General features: G+C 42.4%; 1 protein-coding gene and 1 pseudogene across 1 annotated transcript; one reads left to right on the top strand and one right to left on the bottom strand.

Annotated features, from left to right (window-relative positions):
- Positions 1-7,274: 7,274 nt before the first annotated feature.
- SPRY2 (sprouty RTK signaling antagonist 2) lies at positions 7,275-15,711 on the bottom strand. The gene is made up of 2 exons (XM_022576954.3): positions 14,911-15,711; positions 7,275-12,050 (listed from the first exon to the last, which is right to left on the bottom strand). The coding sequence occupies exon 2, from the start codon at positions 11,997-11,999 to the stop codon at positions 11,052-11,054; it is 948 nt and encodes a 315-aa protein (XP_022432662.1). The 5' UTR covers positions 12,000-12,050; positions 14,911-15,711; the 3' UTR covers positions 7,275-11,051.
- Positions 15,216-20,856, top strand: LOC149746833 (uncharacterized; annotated as a pseudogene).
- Positions 20,857-24,064: the final 3,208 nt, after the last annotated feature.

Below are 24,064 nucleotides of genomic sequence, written 5' to 3'. Positions count from 1 at the left end.
TTAATTTCAGGCTAGTTGAAGACTCTGGGGCAGTGAGGGATAAGTGAGGGAAATTTTTGCTGGTTCTAGTCGACTACTGCAAAAGTTCAAAAAATTTGATAAAACTCTCTCCAGTTCTGTGATCTAATTCATTGCCACTAGGAAAGCTAGTCCATATTTCTGTTTGGACTGATGGAGTAAATGCAGAGGCTCCGAAAAAAATCTCAAAGAGTCATGTGTATCTAAGATAAGAGATATATACATATAAAATCATAATAGACTCATCTCAGTAATGGTTGGATTGTGGTTAGTAAAAACCCATTCATCTGAAATGACATTCAGAGAGCATCTACTTTGTGCCAGGCATTGTGATAAGTGCTGGAGACAGGAAGATTTCATTCCAGTCTTTAAAAACCTTACAGTCAGTTCCGAAGGACAGGTATGTAAGTAAGTTAGAGCAGTAGCAAGTTACAGCTGCCCTCCGACAAATGGCTATGCGAGGCAAGTTTTTCTTTAACTAAATTCTTTCTCTTCTTATTCATTCCATATGAAATGATCAGCCGAATTTCCCAAAATGGCTACTTCTTCATATCTTCTCTTTCTCAGACACCATCAGTATATCTGAAGTCTATTAAATTCATCCATTCATTTATTCCTCAAATATTTATTGAGCATCTCCTATGTACCAGGTACGGGACTTGGCCCTGGAAATCCAGCTGTAAACTAAATAAAAAAGGTCTAACAGAGGGAAAAATTAAATAATCACACAGATGATTATGTAGCTACATTGATAATACAGACTATGAAAGAAAAAGACTGGATAATATGAGAGAGAATCACCAGGGGACATTATCTAGACTAGGGGTGAGAAGGAGCTTGCTTCCCTGGGAGGTGACATTTTCACTGAATCTTAAAGGAGGAGTAAGAATTTCTCAGATGAACGGATGTGGGATGAGGGCTAAGGAAGACGATTCCATGTAGAGGCAACAGTATTTGTGAAGGATGTGTGGAGGGAAGGAAAGAAACTGACATCAGAAAAAGAGAGAAGGCGGACCCTTGGGGTTAGGGTGGAAAGGGACAGAAGCATAGGTATTGGAGTGGGGAGGAACCAGATCATTCAGGATCCTGAAGGAACTGGAATTCTGTTCCAAGAGCAAAAGGAAGTCATCAAATCTGTTTAAAAAGGGATCAAAATGTTTATAATACACTTTTGAAGGATTATGCTTACTGTTAACTGGAAAATGTTATTGAATGGCCAAAAATGGATTTGGGGACATGTTCGGAATAAATCCAGGCTCTTTAGTTTAACATTCAGATTCCTCAGAGTTGAGGCCAGATCTGTCTCTCCAGTCTTCATTTTCACTTCTCCCTTACGTAAACATGCATTTCAGCCAGGCTGGTCTATTCACGCTGCTCTGAATGAAACTTTGCTCAATCCTGATGTTTGACTTTCCAGAACACCTCCTCACTACCTGTTTTCAACAGCCAGACAAAATTTTATCTGTCCTCCGTACCCTGGTTGAACGCTGCCAATTTCTCTAAATGTCCCAAATGACTACCCTGTTTCTGAAAATTTAAGACACCACAGATTGTAAGAGACACCAGTGTTTTTGAACCATGAAGAAAATGAAAGTACTGTTGATAAATTCATAACAAAATCTTAACGTCAGCCTGTTGAGTTACATAAATTGGTCATACCAGCTTAGCATGGCTTTGAAATTTATCTCATCTATTCATTGACGTGTGGGTCTCTCTGTTTCTTACGTCCTATAGGCATTTATTTGTTTTTTGCAAGAAAAATCAGATTGGAATCATTTCTCAAGTAGCATATTTTTCCTTAGTATTAAATTTAAGCCCAATAACACAATGTTTAATAGTTCTGTTTTTGGCGCACATGATAACTTCATTTTCATGCTGTTTCATGAAGACATTTTAAACACAATTAAACTTAAAATGTGTAGAACTAACAATGCATATTAACTCAGTAGAAGTGGATCAGTAGCTACAGTCAAGTTCAACCACTGCAAACAATGACAGGTATGTCGTCATGACTGCTGCCTAGCCGATGGCAATTGTAAAACACGTTTGATTGTAAGATGCTCTTAATTTCAGAGATGCATAAACGAGAATAAAAATGTTCATCTTAGAATTGAAGAACTATATCTATACCAATCAAGTAATTTTAGATTTTGCCATGTATTATTATTCATATCTTTTCTTTCTTAGTCTCCTTCAGTATACCTTTACTTTCGATTGAATTCATTCATCTATTCATTCATTCATCAAATTCTCATTGAGTACCTCCTACATGCCAGTACTGGGCTCTGCCCAAATGCACAACTACCGTTAACCTCCACCTCCCCTCACCAAAAAAGCAAAAACAAAAACAAACCTAAATTTGTAACACTGTGACAAATCCACCTGGGAAGTTATCAATGTAAAGCTGTAGTACTTGGGACTATGCATGAGTTCCTAAATTTCCTCTTTCTGATAGTGTTCTCAAAGTACATTAACATCGGATGAAATGAATATAGCTATTTGTTTTAGTAGAAATATTGCAAAAATCTACATGTGCATACCAACACACACACATGCATATATAGATGCACGCAGTCTCTCTGGAGAAATTGTAGTAAAATGAACACATAACTATATTATTAACAATGTCCATTTAACAGTGTTCTGTTAACAGATACTTTATTTAAAGAGTAGTATCTCATTTAATTGTCAGACTAGTTTTGAAGTATGTATTATTACCCCTTATTTGAAGGAAGAAACTAAGAGGTTAACCACAGAGAGGTATGTAACTTGCCCACAAAGATGCATGTCCTATGATTCTATAGCCAATGTTCCTCATATTAAGCCACATAAACTTGAAACTTTTAATATCTTAGAAGTAGTTAATATCTAGCAATAAGAGTTTTACATACTTCCTTTTCAGACTTCTATCTTAATTATGGATAGTCTGATTTGGAGTTATTTGTCATATGAAAATTTTCATTGCTTTACAAAGGGATTTACCTGTGTCTTTTTTTCAACAGAAGTTTATTTTTAAAGTATACTTCAATGTGTCAACTACTTAGGTAAGTGGGAAGAAAATAGCACCTATCAACAAGCAAAAATCAGTCTAGAAAGAAAAAATGGGGTTTCTGAATGGATCTTCAATTTTAACAACCCCAATTTTTTTTTCACTAGAGTATTATTTACAATGATTTGTACTTTTACCTTTTCTCCAAGAACTTTAAAATAGCTTAATATGAAAGATCGTATACATACCACAAATTGATTAAAACTAGAGTAAAGCTGATAATTTCACTTACAGAATCATCCTGGAGTAGGGGCTTCATTTGGTGTGGTTTTTTTCAGCTGGCAAAGGGATTTTGTGAATTTTATGGCACAGTTGACTAAGTTTTGCTACTTGAAACAAATTTATGTCCATTAAGAAATGTCAGAAACACTTACATCAATAAATTCTAAAGATGCACATCTCTTGAGTGCATATATATATATACATACACGCACACAGATTTATTATTTTCAGAAACTAAAATCTCATAAATCTCTTATAAAGAAACACTTATTTGAAATTTATCAGTCCTTTGGCATCATATCAATTCTGTTTTCTTCTTTCACAGTCAAGAATGGAGTTCTTTCTCTTTTACATCTGGCTGTCTGTGGGCTCCTATCTACCACCTCAGTTTAAAGAATCACTCAAGTTGCTTTGCAGACATCATCCTCTCTGGGAAACTTTCCTAATCCCACGTACTACACCCAAGATAGAGTTAATCATTTCCTCTTTATGTGTATTTTAAGTCTGTAATCACATGTATTATACTCTATAGTAAATATTTGGTTTTCCTACAAACAAGTTCTAAGAGGGCGGGAGATACTGTCTTTAGTCTCCAGCGTTTAACACTGTGCCTGAGGGAATTAAGAGAAAGAGAAGGAGAAGAAGAAGAAAAATCACCCGAATACAAAATAGTAGTAAATACTTTTTTTAGTACTTATTTTGTACCCATCACAAGGGTTAATATTTCACACATACCTCTTCAATCTTCACAACTTTTGAGTCAAGAATTATTATCTCTCAGATGAAGACATCAGGCTTAGAGACGTTAAGTAACTTGCATGTGGCTACACAGCTAGCAAGGGAATCTGCACAGCGCTTGTCTCCAGAGCACATGAACTTCAAGTACTACAGAAAAGTAGGTGTGTGGACATATATAGATACTTACAAATGTAGGGTGTTTTCCATTAGAAGAATTTCAGAGGTTTAGCACTCAGATTTGAAATTCCAAAATTATGGTCACAGCAGTCCCCCCAGGTCCTTTGACCTCTCTGTCCCTCAACACAGCTGATGGCTGTCCTTGCCCTGCCTCAGAAGGATATATTAGCTTCTCCCCACTACTCTCCTAACTTCCTCTTAGCAGGGTTTCTCAAACTCAGCATTGTTGGCATTTGGGGCTGAATAATTCTTTGTTGTTGGGAATGCTGGCCAGTGGAGGATGTTTAGCAATTTGTCTCTACCTGCAAATGCCAATAACTCCTCCTTTCCACCCCTAGAAGTGAAACCCAGAAATGTCTCCAGACCTTGGCAAATGTCCCCTTGGGGGATCAAATTGCCCAGGGCAGGAAGTGGGTAATGCTACCAATCATTTCCTATGACTAAAAACCCAAGTCCTAGATTATTAGCTTCCAAAGGGCTGTGGGCATCATTCTTATTTTGCTAATCCACAATCACAGATCTAATGCTTTCCCCCCACTTACTGTAACATCTCTTACACCGAAGATACACCATAAATATGACATCAGTGACAAGAAATTGCACTCTGAGCCTGTAGTTTTTATTGTTTCCATGGCAGGGCAAAGGCTCAGAAGACACACTGTTGGGTTCGTATCTTGTGATACGATGATTAGAATCAGATCAATGATTATTAGAATCAGAGCAATAGTCTGTAAAAGAACCACTGCCAAAGTTTAAGCTCAAAGGTACAGTATAGTGTTAATGAATGTTTGGAATGAAACCAAATTAGGCTGTATCCTAATTGTGTGACATCAAGACCTGAATGCGAATGTTGATCTTGAGATCACTGGTCCTGGAGTTAGTTCCTCATTAGCAGAGGGACGGGTTAAAGACAAACATCTCCCGACACATCCTAGCCATTAGTTTGCCAACATAACAGCTACTAAGTGTTTATCCCAAGGCTCTGTTGTGGTGCTGTTCGATGTATGCTGGGCTGCTTTGTCACTAGGCTTTATAATGTTCACAGTGACCCTCAGATATGCATCCCTGAACGCAGTTCCGAACTTATAAAGATGACCTTGTAACAGAAATCTCAGGAACAACTTCTGCTACGACTAGCAGCAGATATTAGGGCTACTTTGTGCCTACTTTGGAGCAGGAAAGCTGGGTCTAGGAAGGATGCACTTGAGACTATTAAGAACTTGGAGAAATGAGAGGCGATACAAATATATTTACCAGACCCTGCTTGACTGTGAGCCCTATTGATGCAAGTCAATAAACCAGATGTTATTTGGAGCACAAAACCATTTCAAAAATGTTAGTTGTGTTAACGTAGTTGCCAGAGGTGGTCATCTGGGCTTTGTGAGCCGTGTGGACCTGGGAAGTCAGGTCTCAGGCATTGTTTTTTGGCAAGGGTGGAATTGCTCCAAAGCTCAACTACTTTCTTTCATACTATCATGAAGGCGTTTTTTTCTGTTTCATTATCCCCAATTTGTTCTTCACAAGTATTCATTTTTCTAGGTACAGAAGCAAGCTAAAATTATGGGTTAGTGACAAGAGGGAAACTCTAGTAAAAACTGGAAAAACAAGAATAAACAGGTCTTTCCAACTTATGTCTTAGTTATATATCTTTAAAATGTATTTTTTAATCCACATTTTTTTAGGGAAAAGTTTTAATCAATCATGAATCATAAAATTAAGAATAAATACATCAAATTATAGGTGTCCAAATATTAAACATCTCTACATTTCATTTATTTATTTAAAATATTTTTTTTGGCCACACCTCACGCTTGTGGGATCTTAGTTCCCCAACCAGGGATTGAACCCCAGCCCTCTGCAGGGAGAGCTTGGAGTCCTAACCACTGGACCACCAGGGATTCCTCTCTACATTTCATTTAGAATTTAAGATATGAGCGTGGTGAAGTTTTATTTAATGAGTAGTGGGAATTCTGTTGCCTCTGACTCAGCAAAAAACTCTGTGCCTATTTAACTATCTGTAACCATTGCAAAGCCTTGGAGATCAAACCCATCGTGAACGCATCAGTGCTTTACCCATTTTCTGTCTCTCATAGCACCTTGCTTGTGCCTTTGCTGTGGAAAGTCCTGGCTTGCATTAGAGTCACTAACCCTTTCCTTTTGTACTTCAGCCACCAGCCCTGTGATGGTTAAGGAGTAGGCATTCAAAAAAAATGTGTTCAATTGAAATGCCTAATTTTGGGGACCCAAATTCCATTCCAGGGGTGGGGAGTGTGGTTCTTGCATTAAGCCAAATTTTTAATGTCTTCTCTGTGCATTAGAACTGTTTTGAGAAATTAACTCCTTCAAGGTATGCTGAAGCCTTACATGCCCCATCTAGCCAAGCCAGAGGCCAAGGCAACAAACAGTCTTCGTTCTAATCTCCTTTAATAGTTTATTAAAAAAATATTAGTTGCCAAGTAAGACTGGCTTTTAAAATTTCTTTAGGTCAGTCAAAATGCAGTTTTAAATAAAAATGTGAAACATTTGGTAAAGGTTTAAGTGCTAATCTTTTTTTATTTGCTCTATTTCTATATATTTTTACCTTCTCTCTCTCTATAGAATATAATGTGTATTATATTCTATATAACATATATTCTAGATATTTTTCTCTCTTTTTTCGACTACAAGTTAAATGAGTGTCTTAAATTTAATTTTGACCAGAGGTGCACTATCATTAGTGGAATTCACATTTTATCTCTCATTATTCAAATGGTTGTCTCTCATGATGTAAGGAAGGTGGTATATGATATCCAAGTACAATGCAACTATAGGATACAGTCTGACAGCTTTATCCTCCCATGAATGGCTAAACCAGTGGTTAAATATTCCAGACGTAAAGCTTCACTCTAGTGATCAGTTCAGCCAAATGAGACAGGCCTGATTTTAAAATTCTGCTCTAGTCTTCAGTCATTGGAGACCCACCCTTGGTATCTTGCAGAGAAATGAGGCAACTGGCCTAATTAAAGTAGAAATTAACATGACTTGTGTCTTAATGAATATTGAAAACCAAAGAATGGATACTGATACAGTATTGATGTAACTAGTTAATGCCTATTTTTATTGTTCTTTACTAAAGTAGTGTAAAAGATTGCGCACAAGATGACAAACTTAATGTTTTTGATCTACACAGTTTAACCCATTTTCAAAGTTGAGACTTTTGCACGTACATCCTGGTCCTTCTGCATATTTAAGAGAGGAAGGCAAACGGCCAGATTTGGATATAACTACAAGTGAAACTCGAAACCCATTAAACCCTTGAAAGTTCTGACATATACGTTCAAAAGCATTAAACCCATCAACTGTCTATCCAATACCTCACTGCACTGTGCAAAGAGCAAACTCATTTATCTGACATTATCACTATCTTATATATCCTGGAGGCAAGCAGTCCTTGAGACAAAGGTGTATTGGAGAAAAAAGTCATGCAGTTTGGTTGAGAGTACCTGTATTTGGTTTTGGCTTTCTTCTTTCACAGACAATGCCCAGAGCATGCTCCAACATGGAGAAACCTGGCAGGGCCTTAGTCTCCTCCTCAACACACATAAATGACTGTTTTCAGTAACAGCAATCAAGTTGTCATCCTTAAATGAATCTCAATATAGAGAATGCACAGGTTTCTAAAAAAATAAAAAGGCAAGAAACCAGAAAAATATATAGTTAAGAGGCCCCTAAATGGTAAGGGGTCAGCTAATGTTGGCTGTATCATTATACTTTTAATCTATCACAATATCCGAATAATGGCCATTGCATTATCAACTGGTATTTATAATAAGAATTTTCACGAACTTGAGATTAAGAATTTGAGGTGAGGGGCTTCCCTGGTGGCGCAGTGGTTGAGAGTCCGCCTGCCTGCCGATGCAGGGGACGCGGGTTCGTGCCCCGGTCCGGGAAGATCCCACATGCCGCGGAGCGGCTGGACCCGTGAGCCATGGCCGCTGAGCCTGCGCGTCCGGAGCCTGTGCTCCGCAAAGTGAGAGGCCACAACAGTGAGAGGCCCGCGTACCGCAAAAAAAAAAAAAAAGAAAAGAACTTGAGGTGATTATTCCTTTACCTCAGTGAGATGATCTGGAATATTTAAAAACTCTTTAACACACTGAAGAGTTAGCACCATCTGTTTTCAATCTGTTTAGAGAGAAACATTCTTTATATTCTGAAAATGAATTCTATACTGGTTTATAGACAAACTCAACATTTAATAGTTAGTTAGAAGCTTCTTGAGGAATCCAGTTTTCCTTATTTATCTTTAAATAATTTTGATCAAGACTTCATATAGACTTACACCAAGTCCTCTTCTAACTTCAGCTGGTTTATCACTATGTTCTACATTCAAACTCGTGAATTATGCTTTACAATGGACTCCATTAAAAAAAAAAAAGCTAAATTAGAAAGCAATATCTAGGTCAGTAGTTCTCAAACTGTACATAATCACTAGTGGAATGATTAAAAATGCAAATCCCTAGGCTACACGATCAGAGATTGATTCCATAACCATGGAAAGAGGTCTTTATTCTACATCTTCAATAAACACCGAATTGCATCTGATTCAATTTGTCTATATAACACTTTGAAAGCTGCTCATGTGGTTTAAAAAAAAAAAAAAAAAGGACTCTCACAATTTCTGTACAAAAAAGTTCTCAGTGCGTATGGCAGTTTCTGATACACAGTCAGAAACTGGGAGTCAAAATTTTTGTGCTTTACAAATCCTGAAAACTGTGTGATGAATAAGGAACCCTGTCCTATTGTTTTTCAATATTTTAATTCCTCTTAGACCATAATGGTTAGATATGAGTATTAGAATTGCAACATTCAGTATCCCAGAGTTGAAACTTAAGAGTAATTTCTAAATTGATTTACCCTTGTGTTTTTTGGGGGGTTTTTTTTGGAGAAAGCTTAGAGAAAACTGAAGGTCCTTATAGCAATGTCTTGGTTTAGGAGACTATATAGTTTCTTGAAAGCCAATTTCAAAAAACAAAACAGAAGACAGCCTGTACTAAGAGCTCTTAACCTAAGAGAAGGAGCCTTAGAACAGGAAACGAGAGATTAAACAATAATGTCAGGTAAATCATTTCCTAGACTTCCGGTGATTCTTGGCAGCAAAAGGTTGTGCTTTGGGAAAAAAAAAAAATCAGCCATAAAGTGACTAATTAATCAAGTGACTTATTACAAGTAAGAAAACCCAATATTTGTCAAGATGGGCTTTTAGCAGCTTGCTGTGTTTGCGTCCAAAAGATAACCGCAAACACTGACTTTTTTGCCATTCTGCATCTTTTCCCAGTGTAAAATTTAACAATTTTCTGGATAATTTGATTAAATAAATACAACAGGGCCTCTCAAGTTGGCCTGCTTGTGCTTGAATTATTAGACCAACACAGGATGAAATTTCATGATACCCAGTGCCTGAACCAAAACAAGTTATGTTTTCCATGTCTTTTCTAACATAAGGAACTTGGTATCATGGTGATAAACTTAAGAGTCTAAAACCAAAGAGACTAGAAAAAACAGAGCCATGATCTGCTAAGTCAAGAAAACATTTTTGCCTCAATTATAAGCATTGATCTGTGTATACTGCGTGCCTGACACACAGAGGACAGTCAATTAATATTTGTTGAAATGAACTCATTTCTCTGGTCTTGAATTAGCCTTATGACATTCATTCTTAATATTGTATATAAAGAAAAAGTCTAATGGTTCATCTTTTAGGGAAGTCTCCTGAATGAATAAGACTTTTTTTTTTAAACCTGCAAAACAAAGGCTAGTCTGCAAATCAGTAAAACAACAGGAGCCGAAAATGAGCCCTCATATGATTTATACTACTGAGTCAGGTGCTCAGCTATTTCTCTCCTGATGGCTAGAGTTATCTCTGAAAATCACCGAATCTCCACTCTACTTTAAAGCAGCAACCATAAGATAATCTCATAGATAAGTGAAACAATTTCACTGAAGTGCTATCCTTGACATAAAATGGTTTTTCACTTCAAAAAACAAAAGAAAAGGTAAAATAAGACAATCCAGCTCAGTTTAATTTCAAACGTTAATATATTTTCTATTTTATATTGAACATATGCATCTGTAACCCCTCATTTGCAGCAGCTATCCCATCCTCATAAAAGGGGCAAAATTTGTAAGATGCCTCTTAAAATAAATATTCTTCTTTATAAAATAATAAAACTTCAAATAAATATTCTTTACACTAAACAATATGTTGAAAAAATTAGAAAATAAAGGTAGAATTTTACTGTAACTGTACAATATACATGAAGTCCAAAGGGAAATCAGAGTCTTACAATAAAGGCTTTCTGTAAGGCAAAATACAATCTAAAAACATACTGATTGATTCACATTCTTCCGAATGTACAACATATTAGTATAATATTTTGTGACTGTGCCATATAGTATGGCACAACTTGTTTTTCACAGTTGCAAATATTATTGTATATACAAAAATATAGCACATTATCTCTGGAGAAAACAATGGGGAAAAAAAGTCATTTGCTAATTTACAAATTTTGCAAGTACTATTCACAAACAAAAACTTTGCCTAGGAGTGTCTGTTGCTTTAGCTTATGCAACATGTAGGTTGCCAAGATCTGCATCACATACTCTGAGCTCCATTAGCTGAATTCTAACACGCGTAAAATGGCACATGGACAAAAAGCATTTCACTGCAAACAGCAAAGGATATCCCAACCCTCTATCAACAGTGCCAAGATTTCTAACTGTTTAGTTGGTTGCATATGTGTGTGTTAAAAAAAAGAAAAAAAAAAAAAGGGAACAATCCTTATCACAGCAATATTCCTGATTAATGATGCTATGTTGGTTTTTCAAAGTTCCTGGGTGGGACAGTGGGAACTTTGCAGCAGACTGTGTTTGAATTTTTACAACGGCATCCAGGCCTGTTCACCCGGTCATAACACCCCTGGCACAATTTAAGGCAACCCTTGGCTGGAAGGTAACACCATAAACAAGGCAAAAAGAGGGACATGACGCCCATGGCCGACCACCGTGTACAACAGTGAGACTGGCTGCAGGAACACGGGTTGTCAGCACAGTTGTCCTCGTCATCATTAGAACAGTGATAGAAGAGGCCTTTCACACAGCACACGCAGGTCCCGTAGTCGATCACGTTCTGGGCCGAGCAAAGGCACTGCTCGTGGCAGATCCAGTCTGATGGCAGAGGCCTTGGGTAGGTGCACTCCTTACATTTGCACTTGCCGCAGTCCTCACACCTGTAGGCGTGCAGCCCCAAATCCTCCTTGCTCAGCGGCTTAAGCTCACCTGGCTGGAGCTCTGATTTGGGCTGCACCCGGATTATCCCATCAGCAACAGGCCCCGAGGAGAAGGATGATCCCAAGAGCCTCTGTTCAGAGGAAATGCTGCTGGTACTTGTCCTAGTACTGCTGCGAGACCCCGAGCTGACTGTGCTGACGGACCTGGACAGAGTGGCCCTCGCAGAAGCGTGGGCCTGTGAGTGCTGGGGCCTGGGGGGCTGGCGGTGCTCAGGCAGACCGTGGAGTCTCTCGTGCTTGTGCTGAGCGGAGGGGCGAGGTGCAGGCTTGAGCCCAGGTCTGGGGACCACAGTAGGCCCCTCTGTGTACTCATTGGTGTTTCGGATGGCTCTGATCTGATCCAGAGACAGCACGTGTACCTGCTGGGCGAGGGCGTCTCTGGGGTCGGGCTCCCCACGCTGCCTGCCAGCGTCACGGGGTGCCTGCAGCAAGGGCTGCGATCCGCTGCCACTCTGAGCTCTGGCCTCCATCAGGTCTTGGAAGTATGCTCACCCCAGCAGGCTTAGAACACATCTGAATTCCTGCGGAAACCAAGAGGAAGGAGACGGTTTACACTCCAGGATACTTCCCACTCTCCACCCCCTTGAGTTAACTCTTCACTCCCCACTTCCCCTAGAGAAACAGGCTTTCAAGCGGAGTTGCTGTGGAGGGTATTCGGACAGCCATCTGATCCACGCCTGTACCAAAAAGTAAAAATTATGGCTGTGCATCAATTCTTTAATCCTGTGATGTGTGGTGACACCAAGCTGATCTGTGTTTCAATCGCGTAAGTAACAATTCCTTACTCAAATAAGCATAAAATCTGCAAGGTTCAGGTTCCATGTAAAACACTGTGGGAAAGTAGTGTTGGAATATAACATTGATACTGACATTTTCAAAAGTTGAATACCTTTTCAGATTCTGAAACAGGTTTAAACTTATCATGGTCATTTTTGCCTTAAACATCAATAAATACAGCCTAGAAATTCTTGGTTCTTAATTAAGTCTGCTTTTGCATCAGATACCTTGAACTATTCTGTAACTTTATAAAACCTCATAGGATGAATCTGACATGCAAAAAAGTAAATATCCCCCCCCAGGAATAGTTATACATTTTATATAACAATCATGAATTATCATTAACTACACAGTAGCACAAAGTAATAGAATTAAAAACACACCAATTCAAATCCTGTCAGGTGCCAGGACTACAATAAAGCAAACTTACACCAGGAGCAACAAAAAGACAGGAACTTATTTTCAACTTCCCAACAACTTGAGAATCACATATTGTACAACCCGAGAGCCTTGGAGAACATTTTAAATTCTGCCAAAATCTTAACTACTTTGCGCATTTCCAAGAACCTAATAATTGAGAACATAAACTGATTGGCGGTAACAGGAAGTGTTTTAAAAATTCAAGTGTCACATCTCAAATCTATCATCCTGACAAGTAACCGCTTAAATCGCCACCTCTCTGTAAAATTTCAAAACTACCACCCCCTTTGCCAGCCAAGTCTACAATGACTAAAAACGCGCAAAAGTGGACCTTCATCCAGTCTGGCTTTTTAGAAAAGAGACACAGGCAGGTGACACACGCCTTCCAATTCGGAAAAAGGCAGAGCTGGAGACCGGATCTCAGTTCCAACAGACAGGCTAGACGAGATCGCGCTGCTCTTTGCTTTCACTCCGTTTATCGGCTCTATCTGCGCCCCGACACGGTCCCCAGCAGGTGGGACACACAGTCGGAGCCCCAAGGGACTTTTTTCCGGGAGGACTGACGCAGCCCAGAAGCCAAGCTGGCCCCCCTGCGCACAATTCCGAGACGGACAGACAGGCGGGGGACGCGGGCGCCTCGGAAGGGGACGTGCCCTGAAACGCTAGAGCGCGCTTCCCCCTCTCTTCATTCGCAGATAGAATCTCCCCCACCCCAGAGAACTGCCTCCCAGCTCCAAGAGGGAGCCACTCCACCCTTAGGCGGAGGTCACACCGCCCATCGCAGCACGTTCCGGCCAAGGCCCTCGAACACGGGGCACTGGCCCTGCCTTGGACATAGAGCCGGGACTTCGAGGTCTAACCCATGCACACCGGGCGACTCCACCCTGCGCTGACCGAAGGGGCATTGCCTGCAATCTGCAAACGCCTATATATTGAAAAAATATATATCTATATACATGTATATACTTCTTAAAGTCAAATAAAAAATGCTTTTAAAAGAAAGAACATTTTCCAGGGTCCCACGCCGGGCGTGCAAGACCCAGATCCCTAAACTGGAAAGTTTCCGCGCAGATTTGCTTGCAGTGCAAAGTAGCATCTTTGCGGGTAAGGAGGTTTACTAGAGAGATTTCTGCTTATCCCTGGCCTCCTTCGCAGCACCCCTCCTTCCCCCGCTCCCTCGCCCCCGCCCCCCCGCCCCCCGCTTTGAAACCCCCATTAAGGACAGTGTGTGATCAGACTAAGGATTAGGGGGAAAGGACTTCAGCACAAGCAAGGGTGGGGCAAACCGACACAGAAACCGCTTTGTAAAAACGCACAAGATTCCGAATTAAGAAACAGCAGCAGCAACAAAAAAGTGGATCAGCCCATCAAAGGAAAAGGGAGGGAAAAAAAAAACAAACCTTAGCCACTTTTGCCACCTACTTTCAGGTAATGGAAAACGATCGCGACCGCTTGATGACTTTCTTCCTGTGCTGGGTCGGCCCAATCTTCCAAAAATAAAAAAAAGCATGACCCAAGCCGACCACGGCGAACGGAAAAAAGAGAAAGCTGCACTTCCGAACCGCAGAGACGCGGCGCCAGGCAGGGCGACGCTCCCACCCGGCTCCGTGCTCGCCTGTGTTCACACCGAGCAGAGGCGGAGGCTCCCTCCACCCGGCACCCTGTCCTTTTTTCACCCGCGAGGTCTAGCTGCCCCCGCGAGGCGAGCTACCCACGCTCCCTCGGTAACCCCGGCGCCCCTGCCTCGGGACAGCCTCTCTCAGGACGTGCCTTCCCCGGAGAGGAACAGGTTAGCAATGCGGGCGCCTGCAACGGCGACCTGGAAAACACAAAGTGTTTTCTCTCCCTCTCCCGCTCTAAGCGCCCAATTCGCGGCCAGTGCACCGCCGGGACCCGACTCGCCGCGAGCCGTCCGCCACCCCAACCCCCCAGAGCGCGGGCGCGTGGGGTCGGGGACACTGCACCCGGCGCGCCCTGCAGCCCCCGCCGAGGCAGACAGAGCCCGAGGCAAGGCAGACCGGCGGGCAGCTCCCGGGTTCCCCACGGAAAACCTGCGGGGTTAGAGAAAGGGAGGCCGGAGGAGAGACAGACCCCACTCCCGGTCCGGCTGCACCTACTCCATGTTGCCCACAACGCGCCGGCCACGGAGCCAGGACGGGGAAGAGCCAGCCAAACGCGCCTCACCGTGATCGCGGCTTTGCACCAACCCCTCTCCGTTGGATTCTCTTCTTCCTGCGATGTGCAAATAAATCCAGCCCCGATGCAAACTTTTCCCCCTCTTGCTTCTAAACTCTGCTTCAGCCTAACTTCCGAGCAATCGGCTGGACGAGAAAAGGAGAGGAAAATCCGGAGCGAAGTCCCCAGGCGATGAACACTCTGGAGTTCGGGGCTGGAGGCGACCCCCTTTCTAAAAGCGCACGCGGAGTATTTCCTCTTTTTTCTCAATGAACTGGAGGCCAAAGCGCCAACGGCGAGTCTCCTTTCTTGGCAGATGAGCGAATGAGAAAAGAAAACGGCCTTACAGAGAACCTAAAGCCAGATGGCCAAGTCGCGCGGCCGCGTCCGAGCGGAGGCGGCGCGGGGGCGCGGGGCGGCAGGGCTGCGGGCCGGGCGGGCGCGGGGGCCTGGGCGCTGCGCGCTCCGCCGGCCCCTCTCCTCCGCTCGCGCTGCGGCGCGCAGCTCTCGGCGGTGCAGACTGGGCGTTGTGGAGGCGCGGCGGCGAGGCCGAGGCGGGGGCGGTGGGTGCGAAGGAGGAGGAGAAGGGGGAGGGTCTGGGGCCCGGACGGGGGGGCCCGCCGTTGGCTTGCGCCCTCGCCTTTCCGGAGGAGGCAGGGAGCAGCTCTGCGGCGGCCGCGGCAGCAGTAAATGGCGTCATGTGGATCCGAGGCGGAACAGAGCAGTTGTTGTCCCAGAGGATATATCGCATCCGGTCCCAGCTCATTGGCTCCGCGGGGCTACATTCACTCACACTCCAGCGCCCGCCAGCGCTCCGAGCCGCAGGAGGCATTCAAAAGGGCAACTGCGCCGCCCCGCGCGTCCCTAGGCTGGTCCTGCCGCCCGGGCGCCGTCACGCGGGGTGCCCGCGGGGCCGGGCTGGGCACGGCGGGGTCAGTTTATCTAGTTTCAAGGAAACACTGACCTTAAGGTTTCCCCAGGGGCCATGAGGACGAGCCTTAGTTCGGCTGGCCTTAGGGAACTTTCTCCCCGCCACTAGGAAAAGGGAATGAACATTTCAAACTAATCCGGGCCACGCAGCGTTAGCATTAAAAACAAGTTGCAGGTTTTGAGACTTTATTCGGAATCCATTGCAAGCCAACCTCTCCCCTTTTCTGTTCCCCCTCGAGGGGGCGACGGGGAGAGAAGAAGGGGGAGGGGAAGGGGAGCGGGAAGTGAGGTGGGAGGGCTATTGGTTTATTCTTTGTCTACTGGATTAACCCGATTATACACCAGGCACCAGCACAAACCGCCACTCCCACCTCAGAGCTGCGTACGAGAGGAACGGAATGCAGATTCGAGTTTCAAGTGCCTTCTGCTCTTGCTGGGATTTGCTTTTGATTGTGTCGTTTTTCGGTTTAATATTAGATTTTAATTTTAAAGGGGCAGTTAGCTACAGATGGAGGCTTTCTGAAGATCTTTCTTACTGTTTTGTTTGACGCAACAGCGGAAGGAAACTGTACAATACAGGCCTTCTTAAAATTAGTTAATTCAGTCATACACACATAAACAATTACTAAGGGCGACATCAGGGGCTTCTGAAATGGGAGGGGGCACGCTGTTTCACTGCAGATGTCCTCCTCCACTTAAAGAGTCACCCTTCATTTCCGACTCTCCTTGTCACGTAGAACATTTCCCAAGAAGATCCTATTGTCCATTTTGAAGGTGGTCTGTGTTTTCCCACTTTAAGAAAATATGTATACGTATATAAAGATAGAAAATGCATACATATGCACTGCTCTAACTGCCGTTCATTTACTAAGAAACGTGCTTGCACGTGAGAGCACCGGTGGGAAATTAACACCCCTCCCAACACACTCCTAATATTGGATTCTAATGATTTACAGAACGGTTTTACTTTACAGAGAAGCACGGTCAAAACTCCCGAAGAGCACCTGCGATCTCGCCGTGCTGGGGTTAGAGTTCTTGAAACAGTGCTAGGAAAACGTGGTTGGTGCTAGATTTCCCGGGTCCGGCTCCAGCCCACATCCGTTCACAGCTACCCTGGCACTCGTTGCCTTCTCCCGAGCTCTCGTCCTGGAACGTCCCCGGACCGTTCCCGGCCGCGCTGCGCTCTCGCCCTGCCTTCTCCATGTTTCTCTAGGGCTCTCTCTCCTCGCCCGAGGTTTGGACCCAGAGGTGGCAGGGGAAGTGGCATGCGTTATTTCCGGGCGCTGGCCTACGTCCCCCCACCCCTCGGGTGAGGGTGGACCGGGCTACGTCCGCCTGCTCCACGGCGTCCCCGGGCCTGAGGACACGGAACGACTGCCCCCCCACCCCACCCCAGCTCTGGCCGCTCGCCCGACGCCCGAGTCCTTTGAGCCTCCGGGTGAACTCAAGCGCCGCTACGCTCACGGCCCGTCGGGCCACCAGGGGGCGCCCGCCCGCCCGGCGCGGGGCTGAGGCTGCTTTCTTACCCGGGACTCAACGAAGGCAGGCGGAGGTGCCTTCCAGAATGTACCTTGAGCCGACTGGTTCACAATGAATAAAAAGACATTTATTATGTAAGCGCAACAGCAGGTGGCTTTCCTTACCCTCTTTTCGGACACATTCCTTTTGAATGTGAGATGAGGTACCAGGTGCAGAAGAACCCCGGCTTTTACCGAGGGGACGGACTTGGGGGCCAAAACCAGGGTGTGCAAGGCTGGTGGGAACGCGCTGCCTGAATATGGCCATGTCTCCGGCAGAACAGGTGAAAGAAACGCCTTCTCTTCGCTTCCTCAAACCCCTGCGCCCGATGGCTGCTTCTTAGGAGACACTTGTGCCCAGGCTGTGCTCCCAGCGCTGCAGGAACTCTGTGAAAACACGTTGTTCTGGTTCAAAGTATAAAATGGAATTTAAATTAGAAGCCTCCGGCTGCTGAGAGTACCTTCCATTTTTACTGAATCAATAGAGAAGAATCTAGGAATTTATACTTATCTTTCATGAGCTAGAAGGAATCCCATATAATCTAGCTCTTCCTTCTTCCCCAGCAGCCTCCTGTTTGCAAGCTGGGAAAACATTTACCCTTTAACTTAAGCACAAGGTAAAAACGAGAATCTATTGGAGTCTTTCTAATTTACTCCTTACTATTTAATTTATTAGTTATTATTACTACCTTTCAGAAGTGGTGTATAAAGCACTATATTCTGCCTGCAAAGTTTACTTAGTTGTCATCCCAAAGAGGAATTATGCTTCTAGGTATGCGTGTGCATGCACACACAATGAAGTGTTTGGTGCAGCTATTGTAATGTGTCCCAAAATTGATTCTCATGTTACATGCCAAAATTATAACTGGGGTTAATTTTGGAAGATACTTTACATTTTAAAAAGGATGTCATGTAAAACTTCACAATGAAGCCCATTTTCAAACGTGCTGTGGAGGGTTCCAGAGAGGCATCCCTGATGTTTGAACACGTGTTCCTGTTCCCTGATGTTGAAAAATGTCCAATCCTTGGAAACGCCTGCTACACCGGTACTCACCTATAAGTTCTCTGGAGGGACCAGGTAACATGCCTTCTTACTCTTACTCTAAACTGACATGAATTTTGCCTCCCCCAGTCTTTGGTAGACACTGTAGACATGCTTCTTTACCAGTAGGTCTGTTGGCCAAGTTAAGTCAGATATTTTCAAGGTTGCACGTAATCATCTGAGCTTCTGATTTATGTCTTAGTAATGGGAGAATGTAGTTTTAAACAACTCTATTTCCAGTTTCTTTGTGAGATTGACCAAACCACTTGGGCTTACTCGGTTCAGGCCCAGGTTTGATAACCAGAGAGATATCTTGCAGTGATATGATGTGTTTTTGAGACAAAGAAGAATATTGATTATTTGGTTATGTTATTTTATTTTTTTTTAGTTTTATAACCAAGGTGAGTTATATATGTATTCGTATTTAAAGATGGCCCAGAATACAACAGCATATACTGCTTCCACGAGTAACAATTTAGTATCCCAATTGCCTTAATAAACAATTTATGCATGGACTCTTCTGGGAGGGACCTTCCTAAGTTAAAGAAACGGCTTTGCAATAATGACCTTTTGATTTGACAGCCAGGACTGTAGTCATTTTACTTTTTTGAATTGCTTTGAATCTCCAAATTCTATAGCTGCTACCTTTTGGAGGGAACTGGGAGTGGCTGCAATAGGAATTCAAAATAGAACACTTGAATTCTTATCTACATCCCTAGGAGGACTGGGGACAGCTTATCTCTGCATCTGACCTTCTTTGGTGATGTCCTTTTATCTAAACTGGGGGAAAGATCTGGAGTTATCCCTGGGTAAGAGAAGTGGTTTGATGAGTTGATCTTAAACTGGAGGCTCTGGTTGGTCGGGACTTTTTTCAGAGATCTTATATTCAACCTGAATCCACCTGGTGGTTTCTACTGGTTGATCAGTCTTCCTGTTGGCTCCATGCACTTTATTACTACAATTTGTGCAAAGTCAGAAGTGGACTGAATTTCTGTAACAAGGCAAAATTTCTCTGCAGTCCAACATGATTTTTCTCATTATATTTCCAATATATTTATCCCTTGACCTTACAGTCAAGCTTCTTTCTTTGTAGCACTGATGTGTGCAGAGAAAGTCTAATCAGTGAGACCACAGCATTGTTGCTTTGCCTGTCCCCAAATAGCCCTAGGTTTATTAGTTTTATTCTGTTTGTTTTTAACATTTGATCCCTTTATTTTGGAATCTTTTTAACCCAGATGCTAAAGTGAAAATCATAAATTGAAATGAGTATTTGGATATTACTGGCCAAGCTTAGTAGCAGTAGGAAGATTTTAGCCTCTGAATAAATAGGAAGTTTGGGTTTTATACTTCCCATTATGTGGACCCGTGATCAAAAGGGCATAGGAAGTTCATCCTGTTCTCTAAGGAAGATTTCATCAAACAGATTCCACGACAGCCATTCTTATAATCCAGAAGACATAAAATCCAGGCTGCCAGCCAGCCCTGAATTAATAATCTCAGTTAACAGGTCAGGTCTAAAAATGTTCAGTATGGTAAATGGAATATGGGTGCATGCAGATTCAATTTGTTCTTCCTGTCCTGTTCCTTTGGACAGGAAGTATTTTGAAGTTTCAGTGAATTGTGAATCATTTGAGAATATTGTGGTGTTATATAAACCAGCTTTTCTATACAAACTGTGTATTGGGTGTGACTCTTCGAAAGGCTAGACTGCTCCAAGGGTCTGAGGGAGTCTATGTCAGGACTGCCTTGGACTTAGTGGGCTGGAACTGAAATAGAAAGGTTCTTCACCATCTTATTCTTTAAAAAAAATCACTCTAAACGTTATCCACTCAATAAGTGCTTTCCAATAAATGAATGAAATTAATGAATGTAATTAAAATAAGTAAATATTTTTTGCCTTAATTTTCTTTCATCCTTTTTTTTTGTAAATTTATTTGTTTATTTTCAACTGTGTTGGGTCTTCGTTGTTGCGTGCGGGCTTTCTCTAGTTGCAGCGAGCGGGGGCTATTCTTCGTTTTGGTGCACGGGCTTCTCACTGTGGTGGCTTCTCTTGTTGTGGAGCACAGACTCTAGGCATGTGGGCTTCAGTAGTTGTGTCACCGGGCTCAGTAGTTGTGGCTTGTGGGCTCAAAAGAGCAGGCTCACTAGTTGTGGCGCACAGGCTTAGTTGCTCCACGGCATGTGGGATCTTCCTGGACCAGGGCTCGAACCCGTGTTCCCTGCATTGACAGGCGGATTCTTAACCACTGCGCCACCAGGGAAATCCCTTGCCTTAATTTTCTTAAAGCAAATAAAGAGTTTTTGGATTTTTTAATGGCAGAACTTGAGTCATTCCGTTAACCTGCAAATTACTACTGTGTTTTGTGTAATTATTAGGAAGTGACTGAAATAAGTTTGTTCAGACCATGATTTTTAACCCCTGAAATAGTAAATATTATAAAGTTTCAAAAGAAATCTTAAAAAAAAAAGAAATCTTTATGGAAATTTTATGTGTTTGGAAGAAAATCCACATCTACTCTCAAACTATATAATAAAGAAATTAACAAAAAGGCTGATCATGGGGGGGCTAAAGAATAGGTAAAAGAAAACTCATGAATTTTTTACTGAAAAAGTCCATTTGGCAAAAGTCTAAGTATATTAATAATTAAAATTAAGTACTAATCTGTAGTTTCAAATTAAGAAGTTAGCACTTTGCTAACCTTCAACAATGCATTTTTAAAATAGCTTCAAGAAAGCCACCAAATAGTGAACCATTTTTGCCTTTCATGTTCTATGTGAAAGTCCCCTTGCAATTTTGAGAAATATTCTTCACACCCTGTTTACAGTACAGCAACATACCTGCATTATACCCTAAAAGATGTTAAAATCATGCACGGGCAAGATTAGATCTAACAAATTTTTCTTTTTTAGCCGTCATTCCTAAAAAAAAAATGATACTGAAGGTTAAACTGTTAAATGTCATAATAGGTTCCAGAGACGCTGGGAGTTTAAGAAATCTGGAATTAGGTTCAGGCTAGGTCATTTGGGGCCAATCTGATCGGGATGCCCTGATGCTCAAACCCCCTCCCCCGGCTTTTCATTATTCCTGGATTAAAGATCCAAGTCCTTAACCCAACTTCCTGGTCCTACATTCCAGCCCCTTTTCCTTCCCAGCCTTCTGTTACTGCACACCCCCTGCTTTCTGCCTTGCTGCTGTGACTATTACCTCTGTATATGCAATCTCCCCTTTCACTTTTCTGGCCTTTTGCTGTGTTAACTCCTACTTATCTTTCAAATCTCTGTTGTCTTTTTCTCAGGAAACCTTTTTTCTGACCCTTTGACTAGGTCAAACCTCCCTTGTTCCTCTCCTGACCTTCTCTGCTGCAAACATACATATAATTGAGTGATCATTTATTAACTGTCTCCTTCGCTGTATTCTAAGCTCCATGAGGGCTGGAATCCAAGTCGGGTGTTGCCTGCCATTTTACCCCCAGCACTGAAGGGTCTGGCACATATAAGTAACTCAAACATTTTAAAGTAAGATGAATGAATGAATGAATGAGTCAGGCAATTAACCTTAGTGCCCAACTGTAAAAGAGTTGCTGTTAGGATTGGATGATATGAAGTATCTATGAAGGCTAGCGTATGGGAAGCTCTCAGTAAGTAGCAGTGATAATTTCAGTTAAATTGGGCTTGGTAGTTTATTTGGTAAATGAATATGGTAAATGAATATTTAAGTATGGTTTTGCCTCCATATTTTCAAAAAGTTTTACAATTACATAGTAAGCACAATTTGATTTATGTATCTTATTTGTTTGTGCTTATGTAGGGATAAAAATAGAGATTTAGAACATGTTTTGACTGTTATTAGCTATATTCAACTATTAATAGTATTTCAAAGAAACCTTAACCTTACACTGATTTTTGTTTTCATGTGACCTTCTCAAAGTAGGTAGAGAACTTTAGGGAAGATGGGACTTATTTAGCTGATGTGGTTGTTTCTGACTGGAATGTCTCCTCATTGAATTACTTGTTCAGGAAATCTAGAGGCTTGAGAAATGTGAGTTCCTTCTTATTTGAGAGTGGTTTTGACATTTGGGCTCTTACCAACACTGAATTTTTAAGTGTATATTTTGGGGATGGAGCCCTGTGTCTGAAATGGTATTAAAGCTCTATCCTCTGTTAGGAAGAAGACGCACAGTCACTTACATTAAATGGTGTGTGGCAGAGGTATTTGTTGTACACTGGAAGGCTATGATGTTCCGTTGTTCTAAATTCTTCAGGTTATTATGATTCTGTGAAGGTGAATGTGCAATGACTCAGAATAATAATATTTAGAGGCTTGAACTATATAACAAATCCGATTCTCCAGCATTCTGGGGAAACACATGTCAACCACTCTTTCTTATTGAATATCAACATAGCGTGGCCTTCTGGAGGCAGAATTCCTCTCTTCATGGCCTTGGCCTGGGAGCCACTGGTTCTGTCACTATGCTCAAGGGTGTGAGATGAGAACCAGCTAGTTTCTGGCTGCAAGGAGCTGACAGTCTAAATGGCAGGTGAGACAAATAGCCATGAAAATACTGGAAAGCCATTCAAGGGCATCTACTAAGTCAGTTTTCAACTAGCTGCCATTGGTGCTTGAGGGTTTGTTGGCTCAGCAGATTTAAGGAGGATCCCAAAGCAGGCAGCCTCTGAGCAGGGGAGTGGGCCAGTTGTTAGCTGTCTTTGGGCCTCAGTGTACAGGTCTATCATTCTCCCATCTTGGCAGTACATCTTGAGTGGCTGTTTTTTGTTTTTTACATTTTTATTGGGGTATAATTGCTTTACCATGGTGTGTTAGTTTCTGCTTTATAACAAAGTGAATCAGTTATACATATACATATGTTCCCATATCTCTTCCCTCTTGAGTCTCCCTCCCTCCCACCCTCCCTATCCCACCCCTCCAGGCGGTCACAAAGCACCGAGCCGATATCCCTATGCCATGCGGCTGCTTCCCACTAGCTATCTACCTTACGTTTGTTAGTGTATATACGTCCATGCCTTTCTCTCGCCCTGTCACAGCTCACCCTTCCCCATCCCTATATCCTCAAGTCCATTCTCCACTAGGTCTGTGTCTTTATTCCTCTCTTACCCCTAGGTTCTTCATGACATTTTTTTCCCCCTTAAATTCCATATATATGTGTTAGCATACGGTATTTGTCTTTCTCTTTCTGACTTACTTCACTCTGTATGACAGACTCTAGGTACATCCACCTCATTAAAAATAGCTCAATTTCGTTTCTTTTTATGGCTGAGTAATATTCCATTGTATATATGTGCCACACCTTCATCCGATGATGGGTATCTAGGTTGTTTCCATCTCCGGGCTATTGTAAATAGAGCTGCAATGAACATTTTGGTACATGATTTTTTGAATTTTCGTTTTCTCAGGGTATATGCCCAGTAGTGGGATTGCTGGGTCATATGGTAGTTCTATTTTTAGTTTTTTAAGGAACCTCCATACTGTTCTCCATAGTGGTTGAACGAATTCACATTCCCACCAGCAGTGCAAGAGTGTACCCTTTTCTCCACACCCTCTCCAGCATTTATTGTTTCTAGATTTTTTGATGATGGCCATCCTGACTGGTGTGAGATGATATCTCATTGTAGTTTTGATTTGCATTTCTCTAATGATTAATGATGTTGAGCATTC

The sequence above is a fragment of the Delphinapterus leucas genome, chromosome 18, assembly GCF_059928025.1.
Source record: "Delphinapterus leucas isolate spDelLeu-1000000601 "Yukka" chromosome 18, BTC_Dleu_Yukka2, whole genome shotgun sequence".
Taxonomy (NCBI): domain Eukaryota; kingdom Metazoa; phylum Chordata; class Mammalia; order Artiodactyla; family Monodontidae; genus Delphinapterus; species Delphinapterus leucas.
Note: the sequence above shows the minus strand (reverse complement) of the source record. Positions and strands in the feature narration are given on the sequence as shown.

Bases quoted from the DNA above. Each gene is read 5' to 3' on its own strand.
- SPRY2 (XM_022576954.3), bottom strand. From the start codon at position 11,999: ATGGAGGCCAGAGCTCAGAGTGGCAGCGGATCGCAGCCCTTGCTGCAG.